Source organism: Leucopleurus acutus, assembly GCF_964270905.1.
Source record: "Leucopleurus acutus genome assembly, chromosome: 11".
Lineage (NCBI taxonomy): Eukaryota > Metazoa > Chordata > Mammalia > Artiodactyla > Delphinidae > Leucopleurus > Leucopleurus acutus.
Window position 1 is genome coordinate 37,849,197 of NC_139152.1, and position 24,769 is coordinate 37,873,965.

A 24,769-nucleotide genomic window follows, 5' to 3' on the forward strand; every position below is an offset into this window, starting at 1 on the left:
TATGATGATAACAGCAGATTGTTGGTATTGGTACCAAATCTAGATGGCAAAGCAGGGGTGGTGGTGGGGGAGCAAAATGGAAGATGAAAAAACGAAGAATCCCTTGCTTCAGAGCACGTCATTCACTAATATGCGTCTTTCTTCATGTGAATGGATAAAGCTGCTCTGGGGGCAGAATGAGGTTTTTAATTCATATGTTAGTATTGCTTAGATCTATTTCAAGCTACCTAAATAGGTTGAGTATTCTTTAGTGGATATTATGTACATGGCAATAATTAATAAGGAGTTTTGGTGGAAAATACTAAATCATTTTTACTCAAACTTTTACAAGTTGAGTTTTTCATTTATTAAACACACTAAAAAAGTTTTTTTTAGTAATGAAGTGTTTAACATATAGTAAGCATTCAACACATTGTTTTAATTTTATATTTAATAATTTCCCAATTCATCTTGATTATGTGTTTGACTTTTTTTCCTTTTAGATTCCTTTATAATCCCAAAGAGTTATAGTAGACCAAGCCAAATTAGAGAAAACGTCTATTACTATGGAATTGTTTCATCCACCCTCATTTTTTGTGTCAACCTTCCAGTGTGGTTATATTCAATAATGATACCTAAATAACATAAAACAAACAAAAATACTGGCTAAGACTAGGACCTGTGTTGGGAATTTTGCAGTAAAGCATTTTGTTATTTGATCCTCAGAGAAAGTCTATTAGGTAAAAATTTTAATTTCATTTTAAAGATGAGGCCCTCCAATGCTAAATAACTCGCCCACGGTTACCAGCTAATATGAGGTAGTACTAGGACTGAAACCTGGGTGTGTGTCTGAAATCAAAACTCATGCTATTAACCCATTTCTCCACTATTCTAAAGGATTTCTTTGTAAAGTTCTAGATATCCCTTTTATATGTAACATATTGATTATTTTAACTACTAGGTTATAGGATGTGAGAACCACCGAATGATAATTTTAGGATATTAATGCTAGAATTTAACATATTGGACATGCATACATCTAACTCAAGCCATAAAATTAATATATTTTATTCCTAATCTGAAAAATGTGTATAAACTTTTTATGTATTCTCTCCAGGAATGTAGTGTATTTAAAATAGCTACGGTCTAAAGTTGGTATTTGGTTGGCATGTAGAAATTTATAACTTTGCAAGGAAAAAGAGACATAACATACTTGGTGTCTGTGAGAATGAGAAACAAAACAACAGGATGTGTATGTATAACTCTTAGCACAGTGCCTGCTACACGGTCTGGCACTCAGTAATGGTGCAGGTATATTTTATCTTTATATATAAGATAAGGTACCTATAAAGGCTAAAAAATTATCAACTGTTCAAGATGGAATCATGTTTCCTTTGAAGGGAGGCTGTTGGGCCTTCTCAAGAGCCTGCTAATAAAAGGCCATTTCCATTGTTGCCCAGGGTCTTTAAATTTCTTTATATACTCTCTAAGTTGCATTTTAGGCCTTGGTTTAACACCATTTTATTCACTATTTGAATTGGTACTTTAAAGGGGTAAATGAAATAGAGGAATTTAAATGTGATTTTTTTTTTTTAGCCATACCTTGTTATTTCCACCATTTTAAGGGGTCTGGGGATGTTAAGGAGGCACCTTTACCCCAAGAAGGGACTTCCAGACTTTTGCAGAATGCTCAGAGCTGGAAAGACTGCAGGGAAACGTCCCTGCTGAGAATGGCCAATGGGTAATCCTTCCTAATACCATTGTTACTTAATTTTTCTTTGCTCAGTTTTGTTCCTTCTCACTCCCATTAATCAGCTGTATTAATTTCATTACAGAAAAAAAGCTAGCAACAAATAAAGGAGAAAGAGATGTGAAAGTAATATAGCCATAGATTTTGTTTTTAAGTAGTATTTAGCTGGGTAGGTTATATAAATACAAAATAAATTGTACTTCAAGGCACATTTCTTTATTTGTAGCTATTTTTTTTCAATCTGTTACATTTGCAAGTTAGAGTGCAATATGGGTACCGTTTCTGAAAGTCGTACTCTCTTCCACTATTCATGAATTTGTATCTGCTGGAGGCATAGTATTAGATTGGCATGTAAAATAATAAAAATGAAAGAAAATTAGTTATAAATACTTACCTAAAGACTTGTCTTTTTCAGGAGCATGTAAAACACATGTTGAGTATATCTGTATCTGTTCATCCCATGATCTGATGCCATACCTAATTCTTGTATATAAAGATAGTTTACTTAAGGATGTACTTATTTAAGGCATTTTATAGATGCTGCTCCTCAGTTTCCTGTCCTTCATACATGAATCCTTTCTGAAATAGTGCCAACACTGAATATGGGTATCTTCCTGGTCCCTTTCTTTCTTTGATAAAGCGTTTGAAGTTACTCAACCCATCAGAAAGCATACCTGCAGCCTCAAGGGGGCAGTGTTTAGTCATAGCCATAGAAAATCATTTTAGCAAGAGTCACAAGAATGTCATTTTAATTTTTTTTTTAAAGAGTATTACTGCTTAGATTGGTAGACTAGTAGTACACTGTAATAACTAAAGTCATTACCACTAAATGTATTTTTTTGTTTACATTTCAATGTGTTCTTATAACACAGGCTTGGTATGTATATATTATCTAGTTATACTTAATAAGAGGAAAAAAACTTGATAGATTAGGAAAATAAGGGAATATTAGAGCAGAAAGAGCCTTAGATATTATCTTGTCCATAACCCTCATTTTTAAGAGTTGAATGAACTCTCCCACGCTCACAGAGACCTCTTTTCCAGTGATTTCTGTTATTGTCTTAATTCTGTTCTCTAAAGATCTGTACTACATTTAGACTAAATGTAATCTCTTTTATATCACATTTAGAGTAAATCTAATTCTTTTTCCTTACAAGCATTTAAAAGTATCTCTCCTTACTCACCTCTTCTTTAGAGTGTATTTTCCTATTCATTTCAATTAGACCTTAGGTGTTATAGTGTCTGGTTTATTCATCATCCTGTTTACCTCAACCGGTTCCATTTTCTAAGTGGCTTTCAAAATGTGTAGCTAGAATTGAATACAGTATTTCATTACTACTTAGTAAATAATTTATTTTGAGAAAAATAAATTATGACTTTGTAGTTTTTCTAACACAGTTTGAATGTTTAAATTTTAGTCTTATTCTAAGGTTTTTTAAAAACTTAATATTAATAAGAAAGTAAACATTTAAGAACTTCAAATCCCGTCATTTATCAGAAAGTATCATCAGTACAGTCTAGACTTTTCAGCCGTAGTTTATTCTTGAAAAGATGATAAAGGCAAGATTATAATTTCTTATTTTAACAAAAAGAAATATCTTTGCCAAAAATAAAACTGCTACATTAACATTTTTAGATAATTTTACATTACAAAAGGAATCAGAATTATTTCATATTCTTTGTGTAATTTTACTTTTCTGGTCACACACTACTGGAGAGGTACTATAATATGAAAAATTAGTTCTACCTCAATAGAGTAGAGCAATGGTAAAGAATATTGCTGAAGAGTGATCATTCCAAAAACATGATTTTGAGACCTACTTTTACATTCACGTTTGAGTTAGGGTTATGGTTAATGATCGGGCACTTTTACATCCTAAAAGAAATATATTTTGCATCTTATGTAAAAGACCTAGTTCTTAAAACATAATTGAGTAGTACTTGGAAAAACATGCAATACAATATAAACAACCTATTTAAAAATTAGTTTTGTTGAAAGAAATGTGTAATTTTTTATTATAGGAGGAAACCTAAAAACACTCCTTTAGTCAAAGAAAATATGAGTCTTAGAATTTCTCATTTGGTACCTTTTATAAGTACTGTACTTCTTTTTGTTTCGTTGATATATTTATCTCTCTTTATTTTTTTTTGTTGTTTCTTGTTTTTTACTGTGAAAATTTTTAAACATACAGAAAAGTAGAGCCAATAAGCCTCCATGTATCCTTCACCCAGCTTTAGATATTGTCACCATTTTGCCTTTCTAGTTTCATGTCTTCCCCACCACCATTTTTTTCCCTGAAGTAAAGTAAATCCCAAACATTATTTCATTTCACCAATGAATACTTTAGTATATATTTATAAATACTTTTAAATATATATATATATCCATTATATGGATAATAGTAGTTTAATATTATATGACACCCAGTTCATGCTCAGTATTCCCTAGTTGTCTTTAAAAATGTGTTTCTTAAACATTTTGTTTGAATTAGGGTCTACAAGTTTTCTGCACGTTGCATTTGGTTAATATGTCTTTTATTCCTTCTTAATTTAACAGCTTGGATTAACTGCAGTTATCCTTGCCACATCCCTCATTAATCATTAACAATTGGAGCTAAAATACCCTATGATTCCCTGTTATTTAACTTTTCTGTATGAGACCAGTAAGAGTTCTACATTGAAGAAGAAAAAATAGGATAAAGCTTTGTTAGCACTTATAAAAACAAAAATAAGCTTAATTTACAAATATATGACAGGAGAGTCAATAAAATACCAAATGTAAATGGTAATAGTGTAGGGGACCAGAAAGTTCATTATGAAGGAATTTGATAGCTCTGACAAATTTACCCTTTAGTTAAAATTCTGGGATTATATTTGTGTCAGTATTTGTATTTGGCTCAAACTGATCCTTTTGGCTACTCCTATTTATTAGAGTTTCCTGGAATTTTTTATGCAGTATTTTCATTTCAAGGAAATAGTTTGACTAATTTTTTGCTGTTGTTGTTGTAAATAGATTGATTCTAATGTTATCTTCCCTTCCTTTCTCTCTGATCCTCTTCTCTCCCCACCCCCACCCCCAAACCCCCCAGTTCTGCTTTCTTACTCTTAGTTTATATGGCTTTAAGAATCCACAGGTGAATGATTGTCAATCCATGTTCCCAGCTTTAACTTCTGTTGATAGATAATTGCACTTATTGATCTGTCTCTGTCTCCAAAGTGAACTCATCATCTTTCTTCCAAAATATGGTTTCCCTCTGGACTTTTCTATTAGCATAAATAATAATTGTAACAATTGGCATTTACTGAGAATCAGAGCCAGACTCTTCACGTATAGTTTCTCTCGTCTTCCCACCATCCCAAAAGTTAGATTTTATTATTTACACTTTATAGATGAGGGAATTGAGGATCAGAGAGGTTAAGTAGTTTGCCCAGGGTCACATAGCTAGTTAAAAGGTAGATTGAAATTCTGAGTCCTGATCTGTCAAGCTGGAAAGTCCACATCCTACCCATGATACCTGTACTGCCCTAAAATGCATGTTTTTCATGCATGTATATGTTTTCTCACTAACAACATGATAAAATAATAAGAGTGGGACCCTATTAGAGAAATAACTTGAATCACATCCCAAAGTAGATTTTTTTTTTTTTTCTTAGAACTTGGAACTCAAAAGTTCTTATGACGTCACATTTCTAAGAACCTTTTCTTTTGGCATTTTATTCTCTTCATTTATTCATTTTTATGCTGTGGCCTTATGTGTTTGTGTTTTGTCTATTTTAAAAAAATTATGACTTTCAGTAAGAGGTTTTCAGCAATTTTTAACTTAATTTTGCTCCACTATTTCCAATATTACCTTATAAATAAACAAATATATTTAATATTTTCCCAAAGTTTAAATGTATTACCTTTAAACAATGTTTTGAAAATGATGTGCTACCATTTCTGTGAGAAATGTAGTATTTTTTCCTTTGTGGTATGTATGTTATGAGTGAAATCTGAATTAAACTTCAAAGAAAATGTATTGCCTCAAATTGTTTTAAGCTACATTATAATTATTATGTGTTTTTCAGAGAGAAAGGATGGGATATAGAAGAGAAAAAAATGTAGCTTATATTAAAAAGACTTATGCATACAATTAGAATCCTTGTATTATCCATCAAAACTTATAACCGAGCAACTTTAAAGATTAAAATTGTTAGTTAAAATAGCTTTTGCTTCAAAGTAATATTTACAACATTTTACTTATATGGTTACATCATTTTTAACATCTGAAATTCCCTTTGCTTTTTACTATATATTGTTTTATATTCATTAAAATCTTAAAGGAAATATTATATAAAGAAGAAATAATTTGCAGTTGATTTTTTTGTGAAGAATATATGTAAGTAAATCAAATGGGTGAATTTATAATAAATTTCTCTTTTTAATCTATAATTGTGTTTCTACCCAATTTTATTAATTAAAAAAATCTTAATTCTAAATAATGTATATTCTGTGATAGTAACAACAATGCAGTCTTGCTCTAATTCATATGAAATGAATTTGACTTCCTAAACATATTTCTAAAATTAGTTATCTCTTAAAAGAGTTTCTAAAAGGTAATCATTAAAATTACAAATATAAATTTTATATGTTAGAAGTGCATAACTATCAATGTAATCAAATTCATAAGCCTGTGCTATAAGATATGAATGTTTTTCAGTGTCATTTCACAAACTGTGTGGTTGTGCTTTTTCACAGAACACTCCTATGACACCTTCACCAGCTGTTCAAGTACAGAGCCAGCCTAACAGTTCTCAGCCTTCTCCATTCAGTGCATCTAGTCAACATGGAGATCCAGTGAGAAAACCTGGGCACAACTTCATGTGTCTGTGGCAATCTTGTAAAAAGTAAATGGCAGTTCTATTTGATATATGTAAATGTTCTTTATTCTGGAATGCCTTTGTATTTAAATTCCTGTCATCTCTAGTTTCATGAGAATTTTCTTTTGAAACCACTAACTTTTTAGCAAAAATATTTTATGTTAGAAGTGATATTTACGTAGATCCAGTGGTACCTAAGCCAAGAAATTTATATAAATGGTGGAAAGAGCTTCATTGCCTTATGGTAGTTATTAGAGAATATTTCAGTATTAGTTTTTAACAAAAGAAAATCAGCTAAGAATTTGATTTTATATTTGCCTATGAAAAGAGATAGGTTTTTTAAAGTGACTTGTAGTGGTAGTCATAGAATTCCTATATAACAGAAACTTAAAGATAATCTCTTATTGAAGAATGATTTGTCTTAAATTTGAGTTTAAGATGGACACCCCATGAAAATTTTAAAAACCATATTATCTCACAGTTTAATAACTAAGATGAACAATAAGTGGAATTGAATTTCTTAAACAAGGCTTTCTTAGACTTAAAGGAAAACTTGTGAATAATATTGAACTTGAGAATAATATTGTTTAAACTAAAATCTCAGTTCCTGTAACAGTACTCAGCTAAGAACCTTTGCCTTGTCACTTTTTTAGAGCTCTAGGACTAAGGCACTTGTCTTAATAGACATAATATCCTTCATTTTTTTAGATATCAAAGATGCCATTTTACTTTTCCTAACTATAGCAGAAATTGCCTCATCCTTTTGAAAATTGTATTTGCTATTCATAATTTTTATGATATAGACAGATTTCATATATAGATTTGTTGTAGGATTGTGGCTGTCCTCTGTTGTAGGATTGTGGCTGTAGGATTGTGTAGCCTAGGGATTATTAATAGTATGCAAAATTTCTTTGGACAGTGTTTATCAAACTTTAAATCTCAACCCAGCGGCGGGGTCATGAAATCATTTTGGCAAGTCTACCAGGAGGGTTTTGCTTGTTTTTCTTTTCAGTAAAAAAGTGAATAAAATATATCAGATTCCATTATGTTGGTAAGGGTAAGTATTGTTTTCAGTTATATGTGTATATAAGTATGCATATCTAGGTCATAGTGTAAAAATCTGTCAAAAAACTTGTTTAAAATTAGTGCTTTAGGTTCTATTTCTTTCATTTATTTAATTTGACCATTTTTTTTTAAGTTTATGTTGTAAGTTAATTTGAAACTTTTTTCACTGATGTCAAATTCTATTCTTTACTTTTTTTTTTTAGATTTTGTTTTTCCATTGCAAAATAGTAGCTGATGGAGTAGGTAGTCAGTTAATGCTGTTAGTTGACTAAAAAGTTTCAGAATAGCTTCTTTAGATGAAGTGTTAGAGTATTTCAAGAAAAAAAAAATTTGCTGGAAGTGTTAATGAACCTAAATGCACAGCAGTTTCCCATCTTGCTAGTAGGATTAGTGTTACAAAATTTGATGATCTACCTCTTCTTTTTAAGTCTTTTCTGGAAAAGACTCAACAAGACTTCTTAGACCTTATCAATTTTTAAAGTCTTTCTAGATACTGCATTTGGTAAATAAGTTCAGTTTGATTCTGCAGATACTTACTGAGCACCCTTTTAGAAGGGTTTATGTGCTAGGAGGTAGAGATAAAAGATCACTCTGAGCTTTTAGGGAAGCAGATCCAAAAAACAAATAAATTACAGTTTAAATAAGTACTGTACAAAGATAGTCTTACAGCGTTACTGGCAGCATAATGGGCAGTTAATATAATGCCAGGGTGGTTAGAGAAGTTTTGCTATAGACATTTCTTTTGAGTTGGTTGTTAAAGAATGAGTAGGAATTTGTCTTGCAAAAATAATTCCAGTCAGCATAGCAAGTGCAGGGAATTATAGAAGGAGCTAGTTATGCCCAGGGAACTATGAGAAGCTTAGGATACCAAGAGCATAAGGATGTGAGGAGAGTAAAGGCTTTTATTACAGTTGACCCTTCATATCTGCATCTGAGGGTTCCACCGAACATGAATCAAAAATACTCCCCCCAAAATTCCAGAAAGTTTGAAAAAGCAAAACTTGAATTTGCCGTGTGCTGACAGCTATTTACATAGCATTTGCATTGTATTAGGTATTATAAGTAATCTATAAATGATTTAAAGTATATGGGAGTATATGCTTAGGTTATATGCAAATACTTTGCCATTTTATATAAAGGACTTGAGCATCTGCAGATTTTGGTATGTAAGGGGGACCTGGAACCAATCCGCAATGGATACCAAGGGATAACTATTCATTTTTAGTTTCAATTCCAAGTGGAGTAATCCATGTCGTAGCTATTGTCCCTAGATAGCTATGCTCTGATTTCTTTAATATCTGATCAAAAATAGTAATGAAGAATCTTCCTTGTTGCAATCAGATTCAGAACTAAAATTATTTCCTTCACTGATATATTGTTGTGAAATGCGCCATTCACCCTTACATCACACGTATTAGTAATTTCTTTTTTAATCTGCAGGCATGTATCTCTAAAAATTGAGGACCCTACTCTTTAACCATAAGTTATACCCCTGCAGAAAAATAACATTAATTTCTTCAATATTATGAGTTCTTCAGATAGCCAGTCAGTGTTTACATTTCTCCGCTTGTCTTCTGTTTACTTAGAGTTTGAACTGGAATCGAAGATTCAAACATTGACTCTGGTTGAAGTCTTTTAAGTCTCTTTTAATCTGTAGATTACCCCTCCATCTCTCAGTTTTTTTCCTCGCAGTTTTTTGTTGATAAAAGCAGTGTCATTTGTCCTGTAGAGCATCACAGTCTGATTTTGCTGCTATTGTGTAGCATGTTACTCTGACCTTGAATTTTCTGTAAGTTAGTAGTTAGGTCCAGATGTTTGATCAGATTCCAGTTTGATTTTTATGAAGAGTGTTTTAGAAATGGCATTGTGTACTTCCATCAGGCGATAGGTACTATCTTGTGTCTCTTTTTGTGATGTAAACAGCCATTGAAAATTATGGCCTAGATACATTATTTTATTGTTTATAAAATGTAAAACTTTCCTTTTTATCAACTCTGATTTCTCTAAAGAATAGTTTCTAGAGAAAAGGCTAGAGAGATTATTATTTCTCTTATTTACCAATTTTCAAAATAATGAGTTGTTTACTAACACTGCAGAAAGCTATGAGGTTAGGTTTTCTATTTTTTTATTTGCTTTTGATTTTAGTATCAAAAGTATGTTATAGTATGTTTATAAACATAAACATATGTTTAGTATGTTCATAAACATGTTTAGTATGTTTATAAACATAAACATATTTGAGGTATTTCAGTGCATTGCAGTTATTATATCCTTCTTAGTGTTCAACTTGTCCCATCTTTGGCCAGTGAAGGCCTCTTCAAGCTGGTTATGATCTTAATATGTCTTTGATAGCTTCCTTGCTCTCTGTTAGATGGAATGTTCCAGACCTAACTTGTATATTTCCTGCCCCATATGGGGAATCAACTGTTTCTCCAAGGACGTCTGGTGTCTTTTAATGGGAAATGATATTTAGTCTAGGCTTCAGGGAGTACCCATTGCTTTTAAGTTGGTTATTGCTTCTAGGACTTTTCAGTGGACAGACTAGAAAAACTAATGGTTTTTATTTCACGTTTAGAAAGACCTTCTCAATGCTTAGATCATAAAATACACATTTTGTTGCCTTCTGCACTTTAATATTTTTTTGATCCATCTGTAATATAGTTTCATGTATAAAGTGAAGTGTGAATCTAACTATTGTTTTCCAAATGACTAACATATTGATGAGTGCATTTTTTCTTTAGGCATTCGAATGTCCACCCTCGATATGTACTAAATTTCTGTATGCTTTTTCTGTTTCTGAATCACTTGTTATCCGAGTGGTCTCTGTCCTTATCATACTGTCACTTTCAGTTTTGATGTTGGATGGCAAGTTCCACCTCCTAATTTTCTTTTTCAGTGTTTCTCATTATTGTTTCAAGCACTTACCTTGCACCAGGCACTGTGTTAGGTTTTGAAATTAGAGTGATGTATAAATCAGACTTGATACCTGCACAGATATTTATCCTTTCAAATGAACTTTAGAATGTTTCCAGAGATTCCCCCAGGAAAGCATGTTGGGATTTTCATTTTAATTCCTTTTAGTGAATAGGTATTTTTGTTTGTTTTTAGGTAGTGACTATTTTTCCAGTATTGATTTTTTCCTTACAAGAAAACAGTATCATCCCATGGTATTATAGTCTTTTTCACCCCAGTAGAGCTTTAACATTTTCTTCACATAAATCCTGCAACTTTATTAAGTTTATTGCTAGTTATAGTTCTTTTTTCTTTTTAACCATAAATGATCTTAACTTCTACTGTATTTTTAACTGGTGATTGTTTTCTGTATTTATGCCTCTTAGTTTGTCCTCTCATCCAATTATAATATCTAATGTTTCCAGAACAGTTATATAATAGTAGAGTGGTAATATTTATCTTCTTTCTTCTTTCTTTTTTAATCCCTGTCCTAAAAATGTTGTGAGGGTGTAGCCCCATTGCATGTACACTTGTTTATAATGTCACAATGTATTGTTATACTAATTTGACATATGCATCATAAAACATGCACAAACCAGCAAATAAAAGAGAATCATTTAGGGCTTCCTTGTTGGCATAGTGGTTGAGAGCCCGCCTGCCAATGCAGGGGACACGGGCTCGTGCCCCGGTCCGGGAAGATCCCACATGCCGCAGAGTGGGCTGGGCCCGTGAGCCATGGCCACTGAGCCTGCACATCCGGAGCCCGTGCTCCGCAACGGGAGAGACCACAACAGTGAGAGGCCCGCGTACCGCAAAAAAAAAAAAAAAAAAAGAATCATTTAAAATGGCACAAACATTATAAATGACTTTAAAATGTATATTATTGTGTTTATAACATATTTGCTCTTACTAAAAACTCATCATTATTAGTCACACTTTAAATAAGAGCAATGTAATTGAATAGGCTTCATTTTTTTTTTTAATCTTAGTTCAATACAATGTGATGAAGCAGTACTAGGTTCAGTTTATTTTGAGATTTAATTTTAATGACTGTCAGAGTAAAGAAAGATTAAAAAAAAATACTTAGACCTAGATGGAAGAAATACTCTTGAAATCATGAAATTCATCTTTTTAATTTCATGCATAATTATGCTAATGTTTCGTTGCTATTGAAATGAAGCTGTTAAACAGCCTGTTGTACTTGCAAACTAATTGACTGATACTGCATTTTATTTATTTACTTATTTATTTTAATAGAAAAATAGTTCATTTACAATGTTGTGTTTGTTTCTGGTATACAGCAAAGTGATTAAGTTATATATATTTTTTTCAGATTTTTTTCCATTACTGGTTATTACAAGATACTGAACATAGTTCCCTGTGCTATAAAGTAGGACCTTGTTATTTATCTGTTTTATTTAATGTAGTGTTTATCTGTTAATCCCAAGCTCCTAATTTATCCCTCACTACCCCACTTTGGTAACTGTAAATTTGTTTTCTGTGTCTGTTGAATCTGTTTCTGTTTTGTAAATAAGTTCATTAGTATAATTTGTTTAGATTCCACATATAGGTGATATTGTATGATAGTTGTCTTTCTCTGTCTGACTTACTTCACTTAGTATGATAATCTTTAGGTCCATCCATGTTGCTACAAATGGCATTATTTCATTCATTTTTGCTTGAGTAATATTCCATTGTATGTATGTGTGTGATGTAAATAAATATATATATATATATATATATATGTACCACATCTTATTTATCCATTCATCTGTCAATGGACGTTTAGGTTGTTTCCATATTTTGGCTATTGTGAATAGTTCTGCTATGAACATTGAATTGCATGTATCTTTTCAAATTAGAGTTCTCTCCAAATATATGCCAGGGAGTGGGATTGCAGGGTCTTATGGTAACTCTATGTTTAGTTTTTAGTTTTTTAAGGAAGCTCCGTACTGTTCTCCATAGTGGCTGCACCAATTTACATTCCAACCAACAGTTAGGGGTGTTCCTTTTTCTCCGCACCCTCTCAAGCATTTGTTATTTGTAGACTTTTTGATGATGACCATTCTGACTGGTATGAGGTGATACCTCATTGTAGTTTTGGCTTCCATTTCTCTAATAATTAGTGATATTGAGCATCCTTTCATGTGCCTATTAGTCAACTGTATTTCTTCTTTGGAGAAATGTCTATATATGTCTTCTGCCAATTTTTTTTTTACATCTTTATTGGAGTATAATTGCTTTACAATGGTGTGTTATTTTCTGCTTCATAACACAGTGAATCAGTTATACATATACATATGTTCCCATATCTCTTCCCTCTTGCGTCTCCCTCCCTCCCACCCTCCCTATCCCACCCCTCCAGGCAGTCACAAAGCACTGAGCTGATCTCCCTGTGCTATGCGACTGCTTCGCACTAGCTATCTACCTTACGTTTGGTAGTGTATATATGTCCATGCCTCTCTCTCGATTTGTCACAGCTTACCCTTCCCCCTCCCCATATCCTCAAGTCGATTCTTTAGTAGGTCTGTGTCTTTATTCCTGTCTTACCCCTAGGTTCTTCATGACATTTTTTTTTTCCTTAAATTCTATATATATGTCTTAGCATATGGTATTTGTCTTTCTCTTTCTGACTTACTTCACTCTGTATGACAGCCTCTAGGTCTATCCACCTCATTACAAATAGCTCAATTTCGTTTCTTTTTATGGCTCAGTAATATTCCATTGTATATATGTGCCACATCTTCTTTATCCATTCATTTGTTTATGGACACTTAGGTTGCTTCCATGTCCTGGCTATTGTAAATAGAGCTGCAATGAACATTTTGGTACATGACTCTTTTTGAATTATGGTTCTCTCAGGGTATATGCCCAGTAGTGGGATTGCTGGGTCATATGGTAGTTCTATTTGTAGTTTTTTAAGGAACCTCCGTACTGTTCTCCATAGTGGCTGTACCAATTCACATTCCCACCAGCAGTGCAAGAGTGTTCCCTTTTCTCCACACCCTCTCCAGCATTTATTGTTTCTAGATTGTTTGATAATGGCCATTCTGACTGGTGTGAGATGATACCTCATTGTAGTTTTGATTTGCATTTCTCTGATGATTAATGATGTTGAGCATTCTTTCATGTGTTTGTTGGCAATCTGTATATCTTCTTTGGAGAAATGTCTATTTAGGTCTTCTGCCCATTTTTGGATTGGGTTGTTTGCTTTTTTGTTATTGAGCTGCATGAGCTGCTTATAAATTTTGGAGAATAATCCTTTGTCAGTTGCTTCATTTGCAAATATTTTCTCCCATTCTGAGGGTTGTCTTTTAGTCTTGTTTATGGTTTCCTTTGCTGTGCAAAAGCTTTGAAGTTTGATTAGGTCCCATTTGTTTATTGTTTTTATTTCCATTTCTCCAGGAACTGGGTCAAAAAAGATCTTGCTATGATTTATGTCATAGAGTGTTCTGCCTATGTTTTTCTCTAAGATTTTAATAGTTTCTGGCCTTACATTTAGGTCTTTAATCCATTTTGAGCTAATTTTTGTGTATGGTGTTAGGGAGTGATCTAATCTCATACTTTTACATGTAGCTGTCCAGTTTTCCCAGCACCACTTATTGAAGAGGCTGTCCTTTCTCCATTATACATTGCTGCCTCCTTTATCAAACATAAGATGACCATATGTGCGTGGGTTTATCTCTGGGCTTTCTATCCTGTTCCACTGATTTATAGTTCTGTTTTTGTACTGGTACCATACTGTCTTGATTACTGTAGCTTTGTAGTATAGTCTGAAGTCAGGGAGCCTGATTCCTCCAGCTCCGTTCTTTGTTCTCAAGATTGCTTTCGCTATTTGGGGTCTTTTGTGTTTCCATACAAATTGTGAAATTTTTTGTTCTAGTTCTGTGAAAAATGCCAGTGGTAGTTTGATATGGATTGCATTGAATCTGTAGATTGCTTTGGATAGTAGAGTCATTTTCACAATGTTGATTCTTCCAATCCAAGAACATGGTATATCTCTCCATCTATTTGTATCATCTTTAATTTCTTTCATCAGTGTCTTATAATTTTCTGCAAACAGGTTTTTGTCTCCCTAGGTAGGTTTATTATTAGGTATTTTATTCTTTTTGTTGCAATGGTAAATGGGAGTGTTTTCTTGATTTCACTTTCAGATTTTTCATCCTTAGTATATAGGAATGCCAGAGATTTCTGTGCATTAATTTTTTATCCTGCTACTTTACCAAATTCATTGATTAAGTCTAGTAGTTTTCTGGTAGCATCTTTAGGATTCTCTATGTATAGTATCATGTCATCTGCAAACAGTGACAGCTTTACTTCTTCTTTTCCGATTTGAATTCCTTTTATTTCCTTTCCTTCTCTGATTGCTGTGGCTAAAACTTCCAAAACTATGTTGAATAAGAGTGGTGAGAGTGGGCAACCTTGTCTTGTTCCTGATCTTAGTGGAAATGCTTTCAGTTTTTCACCATTGAGGACGATGTTGGCTGCGGGTTTATCATATATGGCCCTTATTATGTTGAGGAAAGTTCCCTCTAGGCCTACTTTCTGCAGGGTTTTTATCATAAATGGGTGTTGAATTTTGACAAAAGCTTTCTCTGCATCTATTGAGATGATCATATGGTTTTTCTCCTTCAGTTTGTTAATATGGTGTATTACGTTGATTGATTTGCGTATATTGAAGAATCCTTGCATTCCTGGAATAAACCCCACTTGATCATGGTGTATGATCCTTTTAGTGTGCTGTTGGATTCTGTTTCCTAGTATTTTGTTGAGGATTTTTGCATCTGTGTTTATCAGTGATATTGGCCTGTAGTTTTCCTTCTTTGTTACATCCTTGTCTGGTTTTGGTATCAAGGTGATGGTGGCCTCGTAGAATGAATTTGGGAGTGTTCCTCCCTCTGCTATATGTTGGAAGAGTGTGAGAAGCATAGGTGTTAGCTCTTCTCTAAATGTTTGATAGAATTCGCCTGTGGAGCCATCTGGTCCTGGGCTTTTGTTTGTTGGAAGATTTTTAATCACAGTTTCAATTTCAGTGCTTGTGATTGGTCTGTTCATATTTTCTATTTCTTCCTGATTCAGTCTTGGCAGGTTGTGCATTTCTAAGAATTTGTCCATTTCTTCCAGGTTGTCCATTTTATTGGCATAGAGTTGCTTGTAGTAATCACTCATGATCTTTTGTATTTCTGCAGTGTCAGTTGTTACTTCTCCTTTTTCATTTCTAATTCTATTGATTTGAGTCTTCTCCCTTTTTTTCTTGATGAGTCTGGCTAATGGTTTATCTATTTTGTTTATCTTCTCAAAGAACCAGCTTTTAGTGTTATTGATCTTTGCTATCGTTTCCTTCATTACTTTTTCATTTATTTCTGATCTGATTTTTATGATTTCTTTTCTTCTGCTAACTTTGGGGTTTTTTTGTTCTTCTCTCTCTAATTGCTTTAGGTGCAAGGTTAGGTTGTTTATTCGAGATGTTTCCTGTTTCTTAAGGTAAGATTGTATTTCTATAAACTTACCTCTTAGAACTGCTTTTGCTGCATCCCGTAGGTATTGGGTCGTCGTGTCTCCATTGTCATTTGTTTCTAGGTACTTTTTGATTTCCTCTTTGATTTCTTCAGTGATCACTTCATTATTAAGTAGTGTATTGTTTAGGCTCCATGTGTTTGTATTTTTTACAGGTCATTTCCTGCAATTCATATATAGTCTCGTAGCGTTGTGGTCAGAAAAGATACTTGATACAATTTCAATTTTCTTAAATTTACCAAGGCTTGATTTGTGACCCAAGATGTGATCTATCCTGGAGAATGTTCCATGAGCCCTTGAGAAAAATTTGTATTCCGTTGTTTTTGGTTGGAATGTCCTATAAAAATCAATTAAGTCCATCTTGTTTAATGTATCATTTAAAGCTTGTGTTTCCTTATTTATTTTCATTTTGGATGATCTGTCCATTGGTGAAAGTAGGGTGTTAAAGTCCCCTACTATGAATGTGTTACTAACCCTTTTATGGCTGTTAGTATTTGCCTTATGTATTGAGGTGCTCCTATGTTGGGTGCATAAATATTTATAATTGTTATATCTTCTTCTTGGATCGATCCCTTGATCATTATGTAGTATCCTTCTTTGTATCTTCTAATAGTCTTTATTTTAAAGTCTATTTTGTCTGATATGAGAATTGCTACTCCAGCTTTCTTTTGGTTTCCATTTGCATGGAATATCTTTTTCTATCCCCTTACTTTCAGTCTGTATGTGTCTCCAGGTCTGAAGTGGGTCTCTTGTAGACAGCATATAGATGGGTCTTGTTTTTGTATCCATTCAGCCAATCTGTGTCTTTTCATGGGAGCATTTAGTCCATTTACATTTAAGGTAATTATCGATATGTATGTTCCTATTCCCATTTTCTTAATTGTTTTGGGTTCGTTATTGTAGGTCTTTTCCTTCTCTTGTGTTTCTTGCCTAGAGAAGTTCCTTTAGTATTTGTTGTAAAGCTGGTTTGCTGGTCCTGAACTCTCTCAGCTTTTGCGTGTCGCTAAAGGTTTTAATTTCTCCATCAAATCTGAATGAGATCCTTGCTGGGTAGAGTAATCTTGGTTGCAGGTTTTTCTCCTTCATCACTTTAAATATGTCCTGCCAGTCCCTTCTGGCTTGCAGAGTTTCTGCTGAGAGATCAGCAGTTAACCTTATGGGGATTCCCTTGTGTGTTATTTGTTGTTTTTCCCTTGCTGCTTTTAATATGTTTTCTTTGTATTTAATTTTTGACAGTTTGATTAATATGTGTCTTGGCGTATTTCTCCTTGGATTTATCCTGTATGGGACTCTCTGTGCTTCCTGGACTTGATTAACTATTTCCTTTCGCATATTAGGGAAATTTTCAACTATAATCTCTTCAAATATTTTCTCAGTCCCATAATTCGAATGTTGGTGCGTTTAATGTTGTCCCAGAGGTCTCTGAGACTGTCCTCAGTTCTTTTAATTATTTTTTCTTTATTCTGCTCTGCAGTAGTTATTTCCACTATTTTATCTTCTAGGTGACTTATCCGTTCTTCTGCCTCAGTTATTCTGCTGTTGATCCCATCTAGAGTATTTTTAATTTGATTTATTGTGTTATTCATCGTTGCTTGTTTCATCTTTAGTTCTTCTAGGTCCTTGTTAAATGTTTCTTGCATTTTGTCTATTCTATTTCCAAGATTTTGTATCATCTTTACTGTCATTATTCTGAATTCTTTTTCAGGTAGACTACCTGTTTCCTCTTCATTTGTTAGGTCTGGTGGGTTTTTATCTTGCTCCTTCAAGTGCTGTGTGTTTTTCTGTCTTCTCATTTTGCTTATCTTACTGTGTTTGGGGTCTCCTTTTTGCAGGCTGCAGATCCGTAGTTCCCGTTGTTTTTGGTGTCTGTCCCCATTGGCTAAGGTTGGTTCCGTGGGTTGTGTAGGCTTCCTGGTGGAGGGGACTAGTGCCTGTGTTCTGGTGGATGAGGCTGGATCTTGTCTTTCTGGTGGGCAAGTCCACGTCTGTTGGTGTATTTGGGGGTATCTGTGGACTTATTATGATTTTAGGCAGCCTCTCTGCTAATGGGTGGGGTTGTGTTCCTGTCTTGCTAGTTGTTTGGCATAGGGTGTCCTGCACTGTAGGTTGCTGGTCGTTGAGTCAAGCTGGCTGCTGGTGTTGAGATGAAAATCTCTGGGAGATTTTCACCGTTTGATATTATGTGGAGCTGGGAGGTCTCTTGTGGACCAGTGTCCTGAAGTTGGCTCTCCCACCTCAGAGGCACAGCACAGACTTCTGGCTGCAGCACCAAGAGCCTTTCATCCACACGGCTCAGAATAAAAGGGAGAAAAAGTAGAAAGAAATAATTGGTAGAAGAAAGAAAGAAAGAAAGAGGGAGAGTGAGAGAGAGAGAAAGAAAGAAAGAAAGGAGGGAGGGAGGGAGGAAGGGAAGGAGGGAGGGAGGGAGGGAGAGAGGAAGGAGGGAAGGAAGGAAAAAAAAGAAGATAAAGTAAAATAAAATATAAAATAAACAGTTATATAATAGTAGAGTGGTAATATTTATCTTATTTCTTCAAAAAAATTTAATAGACAATTTTTAGAGCAGTTTTAGATTCATAAAAATGTTGAGCTAGTAATGCAGAGCTCTCATATACTCCCTCTTCCCTGTGCAGTTTCTCCTAATATTAACACTTGAATTCGTGTGGTACATATGTTATGATTGATGAGTAGTAGTTATACATTATAATTAACTAAGTCCATAGTTTCCATTAGGATTCACTCTTTGTGTTATAACTTCTGTGGATTTTGACCATGCATGATATCATGTATCCACCATTATATTGTCTTACAGAATACTATTACCACCCTGAAAATCTGCTATGCTTCACCTATTCATTTGTCCCTACTGCCTCCCTTCCTAAACCCTGCTAACCATTGATTTTTTTTCTTTTCTTTTCTTTTCTTTTCTTTTTTTAACTATCTCTGTAGTTTTTCCTTTTCCAGAGTGTCATATAGTTGGAATCATACAGTATGTAGCCTTTTCAGACTGGCTTCTTTCACTAAGCAATATGTGTTTAAAGTTCCTCCATGTCTTTTGTGGCTTGATAGCTTATTTTTATGGCTGAATAATCTTCCATTGTTTGGATGTACCAGTTTGCTTATCCATCAACTATAGAAGGACATTTTGGTAGCTTTTGGTTTTGGACAATTATAAATAAAGCCACTATAAACATTTGTATGCAGGTTTTTGTGTGGACATACTTTTTCAACTAATTTGGGCAGATATTTAGGATTACAATTGCTTGATCATATGGTAAGCCTATGTTTAGCATTGTAAGATACCGTCATACTGCTTTCCAAAGTGGCTCTGCCATTTTGCATTCCCACCAGCAATGAATGAGAGTTCCTCTTGCTCCACATCATCGTCAGCATTTGATATTGTCAGTTTTTTTCAGTTTTAGCCATTCTGTATCTCTGTTTTAATTTGTATTTCCTTAAGTACAAAAGATGTTGAGCATCTTTTCATATACTTTTTTACCATCTGTATATCTTCTTTGGTGGGGTGCCTATTTAGATTTAAGTCATTTTTTTTTCGGTTTTTTGTTTTTTTTTGTTTTATGGGTTTTTTTGGCTGTTTTGGGTCTTCGTTTCTGGGCAAGGGCTTTCTCTAGTTGCGGCGAGCAGGGACCACACTTCATCACGGTGCGCGGGCCTCTCACTATCGCGGCCTCTCTTGTCGTGGAGCACAGGCTCCAGACTCACAGGCTCAGTAGTTGTGGCGCACGGGCCTAGTTGCTCCGTGGCATGTGGGATCTTCCCAGACCAGGGCTCGAACCTGTGTCCCCTGCATTGGCAGGCAGATTCTCAACCAGTGCGCCACCAGGGAAGCCCCTAATTCATTTTTTAATTGGGCTGTTCGCCAAGTTCCTAGTAAGCCATGGGTGTCAGATTTTGTCAAATGCTTTTTGTACATCTATTGATATAATCATATGATTTTTCTTCTTTAGGCTATTGATGTGATGGATTATATCAATTAATTTTTGAATATTGAACCAGCCTTCCATACCTGGAATAAATAAATAAAATAAATAAATTTTTTCCCAGCTTTGCTCAAGATATTTATTCAGTGCTCTCACAATTGGCCTCAGTGGCTCAGCAAAGGAGTAGAGCAGGGTAGGGGGGCCCACAGTGAAAAAGTGCATCATTCTTCATTAGTATATAGTTCTTTTTATACATTGTTTGCTTTGATTTGTGAATGTTTTTCTTGATGATTTTTACATCTATGTTCATGAGAGATACTAGTCTGTAGTTTTTCTATCTTTGTGTGAGTTTAATACTAGGGTAATGCCTCATAGAATGAATTAGGAAGTATCCACTCTGCTTCCATTTTCTTGTAGGCATCTTAGAGAATTGGTATCATTTCTACCTTAAATGTTTGGTAGAATTCAGCAGTGAAGCCATCTTGGCCTAGTGCGTTTTTTTGTTTTTTGTTTGGAAGGTTATTAATTATTGATTCAGTTTCTTTAATAATTACAGACTTATTCAGGTTATCTACTAATCCTTGTGTGAGTTTTGGCAGATTGTGTCTTTTATTGATCCACTTCATCTGAGTTACCAAATTTGTGGCATAAAGTTATTTATAATATTCCTTTATTATCCTTTTAATATCTGTGGGGTCAGTAGCTAGAGCTCCCCTCTTATTTCTGGTATTAGTAATTTGTGTTTTCTCTCATTTTTTCTTTTTTAAGCTGGCTAGAGGTTTATCTCTTCCAGCTTTTGATTTTGATTTTCTCTCTTTATTCCCTGTTTTCATTTAATTGATTTCTGCTCTGATTTTTATTCTTTCTTTTCTTTTGCTTGCTATGAGTTTACATTGCTCTTCTTTCTCTAGTTTCCTAAGATGGAAGCTTAGATTATTGATTTTAGATAGTCTTTTCTAATACATACATTTAATGCTATAACTTCCCCTTTGTATACTGCATTAGGTATATCCCACAAACTATGATAAGTTGTATTTTCATTTAGTTAGAATATTTTAGAAGTTTGTTGTTTGATCTCCAAATATTTGGGGATATTTCAGCTATCATTTTGTTAGAGATTTCTAGTTTAATTCCACTGTGATCTTAAAGCATACTTTTTACAGTTTCTATTCTTTTAAATTTGTTCAGATATGTTTTCTGTCCCAGAATGTGGTCTATCTTGGTGAATGTTCATGTAAGCATGAAAAAAAATGTATTTTCTGCTATTGTTGGGTGAAGTATTATATAAATGTCAATTAGATCCAACTGATTGATGGTGCTGTTTAATTCAACTACATCCTTACTGATTTTCTGCCTGCTGGAACTGTCAATTACTGATAGAGGTGTGTGGAAGTCTCCAAGTATAACGATGGATTTGTCTATTTCTCCTTGCAGTTCTATCAGATTTTGCCTCATGTTTTGATGCACCTTGTGTTAGGATTACATACCTTAAGAATTGTCTTTGTGAAGAATTGACCTCCTTACCGTTATGTAATAATGTCCCTCGTAATATCCTTGTTCTCAAGTCTGTTTTTTCTGAAATTAATGTAATTAATCCAGCTTTCTTTTGAGTAGTGTTAGCATGGTACATATTTTTCCTTCCCTTTACTTTTAGTCTATCTCTGTCTTTTTATTTAACCACACATTGTTTTTTATTTACTCTGCCAGTCTTTGTCTTTTAATTAGTGTACTGAGACCAGTCATATTTAAAGTGATTATTGATGCAGTTGTATTAATGTCTCGTGTATTTGTAAATGTCTTCTATTTACTTCACTTGCTTTTGTTTCTTTCGTCTGCCCATGTTATTCTGCTTTTTTGGTTTTAATTGAGTACTTTATATGGTTCCATTTTCTCCTCTCTCTTACCATACCAATTATACTTCTTTGAAAATTTTTTATGGTTGTCCTAGAGTTTGAAATATATATTTACAGCTACTCTAAGTCTACTTTCAAACAATAATATATGGCTTCATGGATATTTTAGGTACCTTGTAACAGAGTATTCTTCTTTCCTCATGTCCGTTATGCCATTGCTGTCATTCATTTTACTTATCCAAAAGCTATAATCACCAAATACATTGTTCCTAATATTATTATTATTATTTTTATTTTTTTGCGGTACACGGGCCTCTCACTGTTGTGGCCTCTGCCGTTGTGGAGCACAGGCTCCGGATGTGCAGGCTCAGCGGCCATGGCTCACGGGCCTAGCCGCTCCGCAGCATGTGGGATCTTCCTGGACCGGGGCACGAACCCATGTCCCCTGCATCTGCAGGCAGACCCACAACCACTGCGCCACCAGGGAAGCCCTGTTCCTATTATTTTGAACAAACATTCCTCTATTATAATCAGTTAAGAATAAGAAGTATAAAATATTTTACCTCCATTTGTTTCTTCTCTAACACCCTTCCTTTCTTTATATAGAGCTGAATTTTTGACCTCTACCACTTTCTTTGTCTCTAAAGAACTTCTTTTAACTTTTCTTGTAGGCAGGTCTACTGTGCAAATGCACTCAGTTTTTGTTTGTTTGAGAAAGTATTTATTTCTCCTTCACTTTTGAAAGGCAGTTTGTGGGCACAAAATTCTAGGTTGGTGAGTCTTTTGCTTTCAATACTTTATAAATATTTCACTCTACTCTTTTTGCTTGCAGGGTTTCTCAAGAGACATCCAGTATAATCTTATCCTTGTTCTTCTATCAGTAAGGTGTTTTTTTTTCCCCTCTGTCTTCTTTCAAGATATTTTGTCCTTGGTTTTTAGCAGTTTGAATATGATATGCTTAAGTGTAGTTTTTTACATTTATCCTACCTGATGTTCTCTGAGTTTCCTAGCTCTGTGGTTTGGTGTGTCATTAATTTTGGCAAATTCTCAGCCATTCTTATTTCAAATATTTCTTCTGTTTTTTTCTCTCTTTCCTCTTTCTGCCATTCCCAGTACACATATGTTACATCTCTTGTAGTTGTCTCCCAGTTCTTGGATGTTCTATTTCCCTTTTTTTCGTTCTTTTTTGTCTATATTCTTCAGTTTGGGAAGTTTCTATTGACATATCTTCAAGCTCACCAGTTCTTTCTTTTGCCATGTGCTGTCTACTGATGATTTTATCAAAGGCATCCTTTATTTGTTAGTTTTTTTTTTAATTTCTAGCATTTCCTTTTGATTCTTAATATCTTCATTTCTCTGCTTACATTCTCTTCTTACGTATTACAGCTTTTTTCATTAGAGCCTTAGCATATTAACCATAATCATTTTAAATTCCCAGGATGATAATTCCAAAATCTCTGCCATGTCTGAATCTGGCTCTGATGCTTATATTGTATCTTAAGTCTGTGGTTTTTGTTTTGTTTTGTTTTAATACCTAGCATGCCTTATAAGTTTTTGTTAAAAGCTGGACATGTATCAGTTAATAGGAACTGAGGTAAATAGACCTTTAGTGTGAGTTTAATGTTTATCTAGCAAGGAGTTATGCTGTGTTTAATGTTTGCACTTGTGTTTGGGTTTCCTTAGATTCTCCTTTTAAAGTAGAGTCTGTATCTTACTTACAGTTCTCTCCCTTGTAATCCACAGTCACTATACCGGAGCACTGTTGATGTGCTGATAAGGTATTGGGGAGGGGAAGCATTCTATAATCTCATGATTAAATTTCACCTTTTTTTTTTTTTAAGTGGATTTGAGTCTAGGGGCTATGACTTTGAGAAGAGTTTCTTAGCCTTTATTTTTCTCCCTTTATATGAGACAGGGAGTCTAAAGGGGCTCAAGATTTCTGATTGCTCTTCCCCTTGGTCAGATTAGGCTCTGGTAAAGTAATTTTTCTGGGGAGCAGGCCTTAATTAAGGAGAAAAGAGCAACCTGGGCATATTTTAAAATGTTACTTTCTCAGTCTCCCTGTTGGAAGTGCTAGGGAGTTGTTCTCATCTTCACCATGAGAACCTGCTATGGTTCCTGGAAATAAAACTCACAAAAGTGTGGGCTTTCCCCAGAGACTGGCCCTTCAGGATTTTTTGCCTTTCAAGATAGTCCATACTGGGTATCCATCAATTCCTGCTTCAGTATTCCTACCAGTTACTGACTTAAGCAGTTTTTTGTGTTTCTCTGTATTCAACTGTCTGTCTAGTTTTCAGGGAAAGAGTTTGCCTTGTGACCTCAGTTCTCTGATATTTTAAGACGAATTGTTAATTTTCATTTTGTTCAGCTTTTTCTTGTTCTGAGGACGGGAGTGACAACTTCCAAGCTCTTTATATGTATGAGCAGAAACTAGAGGTCCTTATTCTTACTAATATATTGTCAGCATGACGTTACATCAGTTTATAATTGAAATATATAAACAATGTATGATTATATTTTGTCTTTTTTTTTTCAAAGAAAGGATACCCCCAAAATTCCCTGTAATAAAAAACACCTATGTACTGCTTTTTAAATTCTATGTAGTTGGCGAAAGCACTCAATACCTCTGGGTAGCCAGGAATATACATTCATTGTTTTCAGTGCTATGTTTCTTGGCCACAGTGTTCTTTGAATGGGCAGTGTCGGGATAAAGGAGAAATTTGAGAGAGCCCCTCCAACTTACCTCAACAATAGGATCTCTGCTTTTTGCCTTATGGATAGGGGTTTTAAGTCATATTTTGTTTGCACAACGGGTTCTACTGCTATAAAGATATTTGAAAGCCACGTTTTTA

At 34.2% G+C, this 24,769-nt stretch overlaps 1 protein-coding gene across 1 annotated transcript in view; it reads left to right on the top strand.

Annotated features, from left to right (window-relative positions):
• ARID2 (AT-rich interaction domain 2) overlaps positions 1 to 24,769 on the top strand; it is a 170,349-nt gene that overhangs the window by 121,410 nt on the left and 24,170 nt on the right. The window contains exon 16 of the mRNA XM_082850788.1: positions 6,468 to 6,616. Coding sequence (XP_082706914.1) covers positions 6,468 to 6,616 — 149 coding nt within the window. The remainder of the gene's footprint in view (positions 1 to 6,467; positions 6,617 to 24,769) is intronic.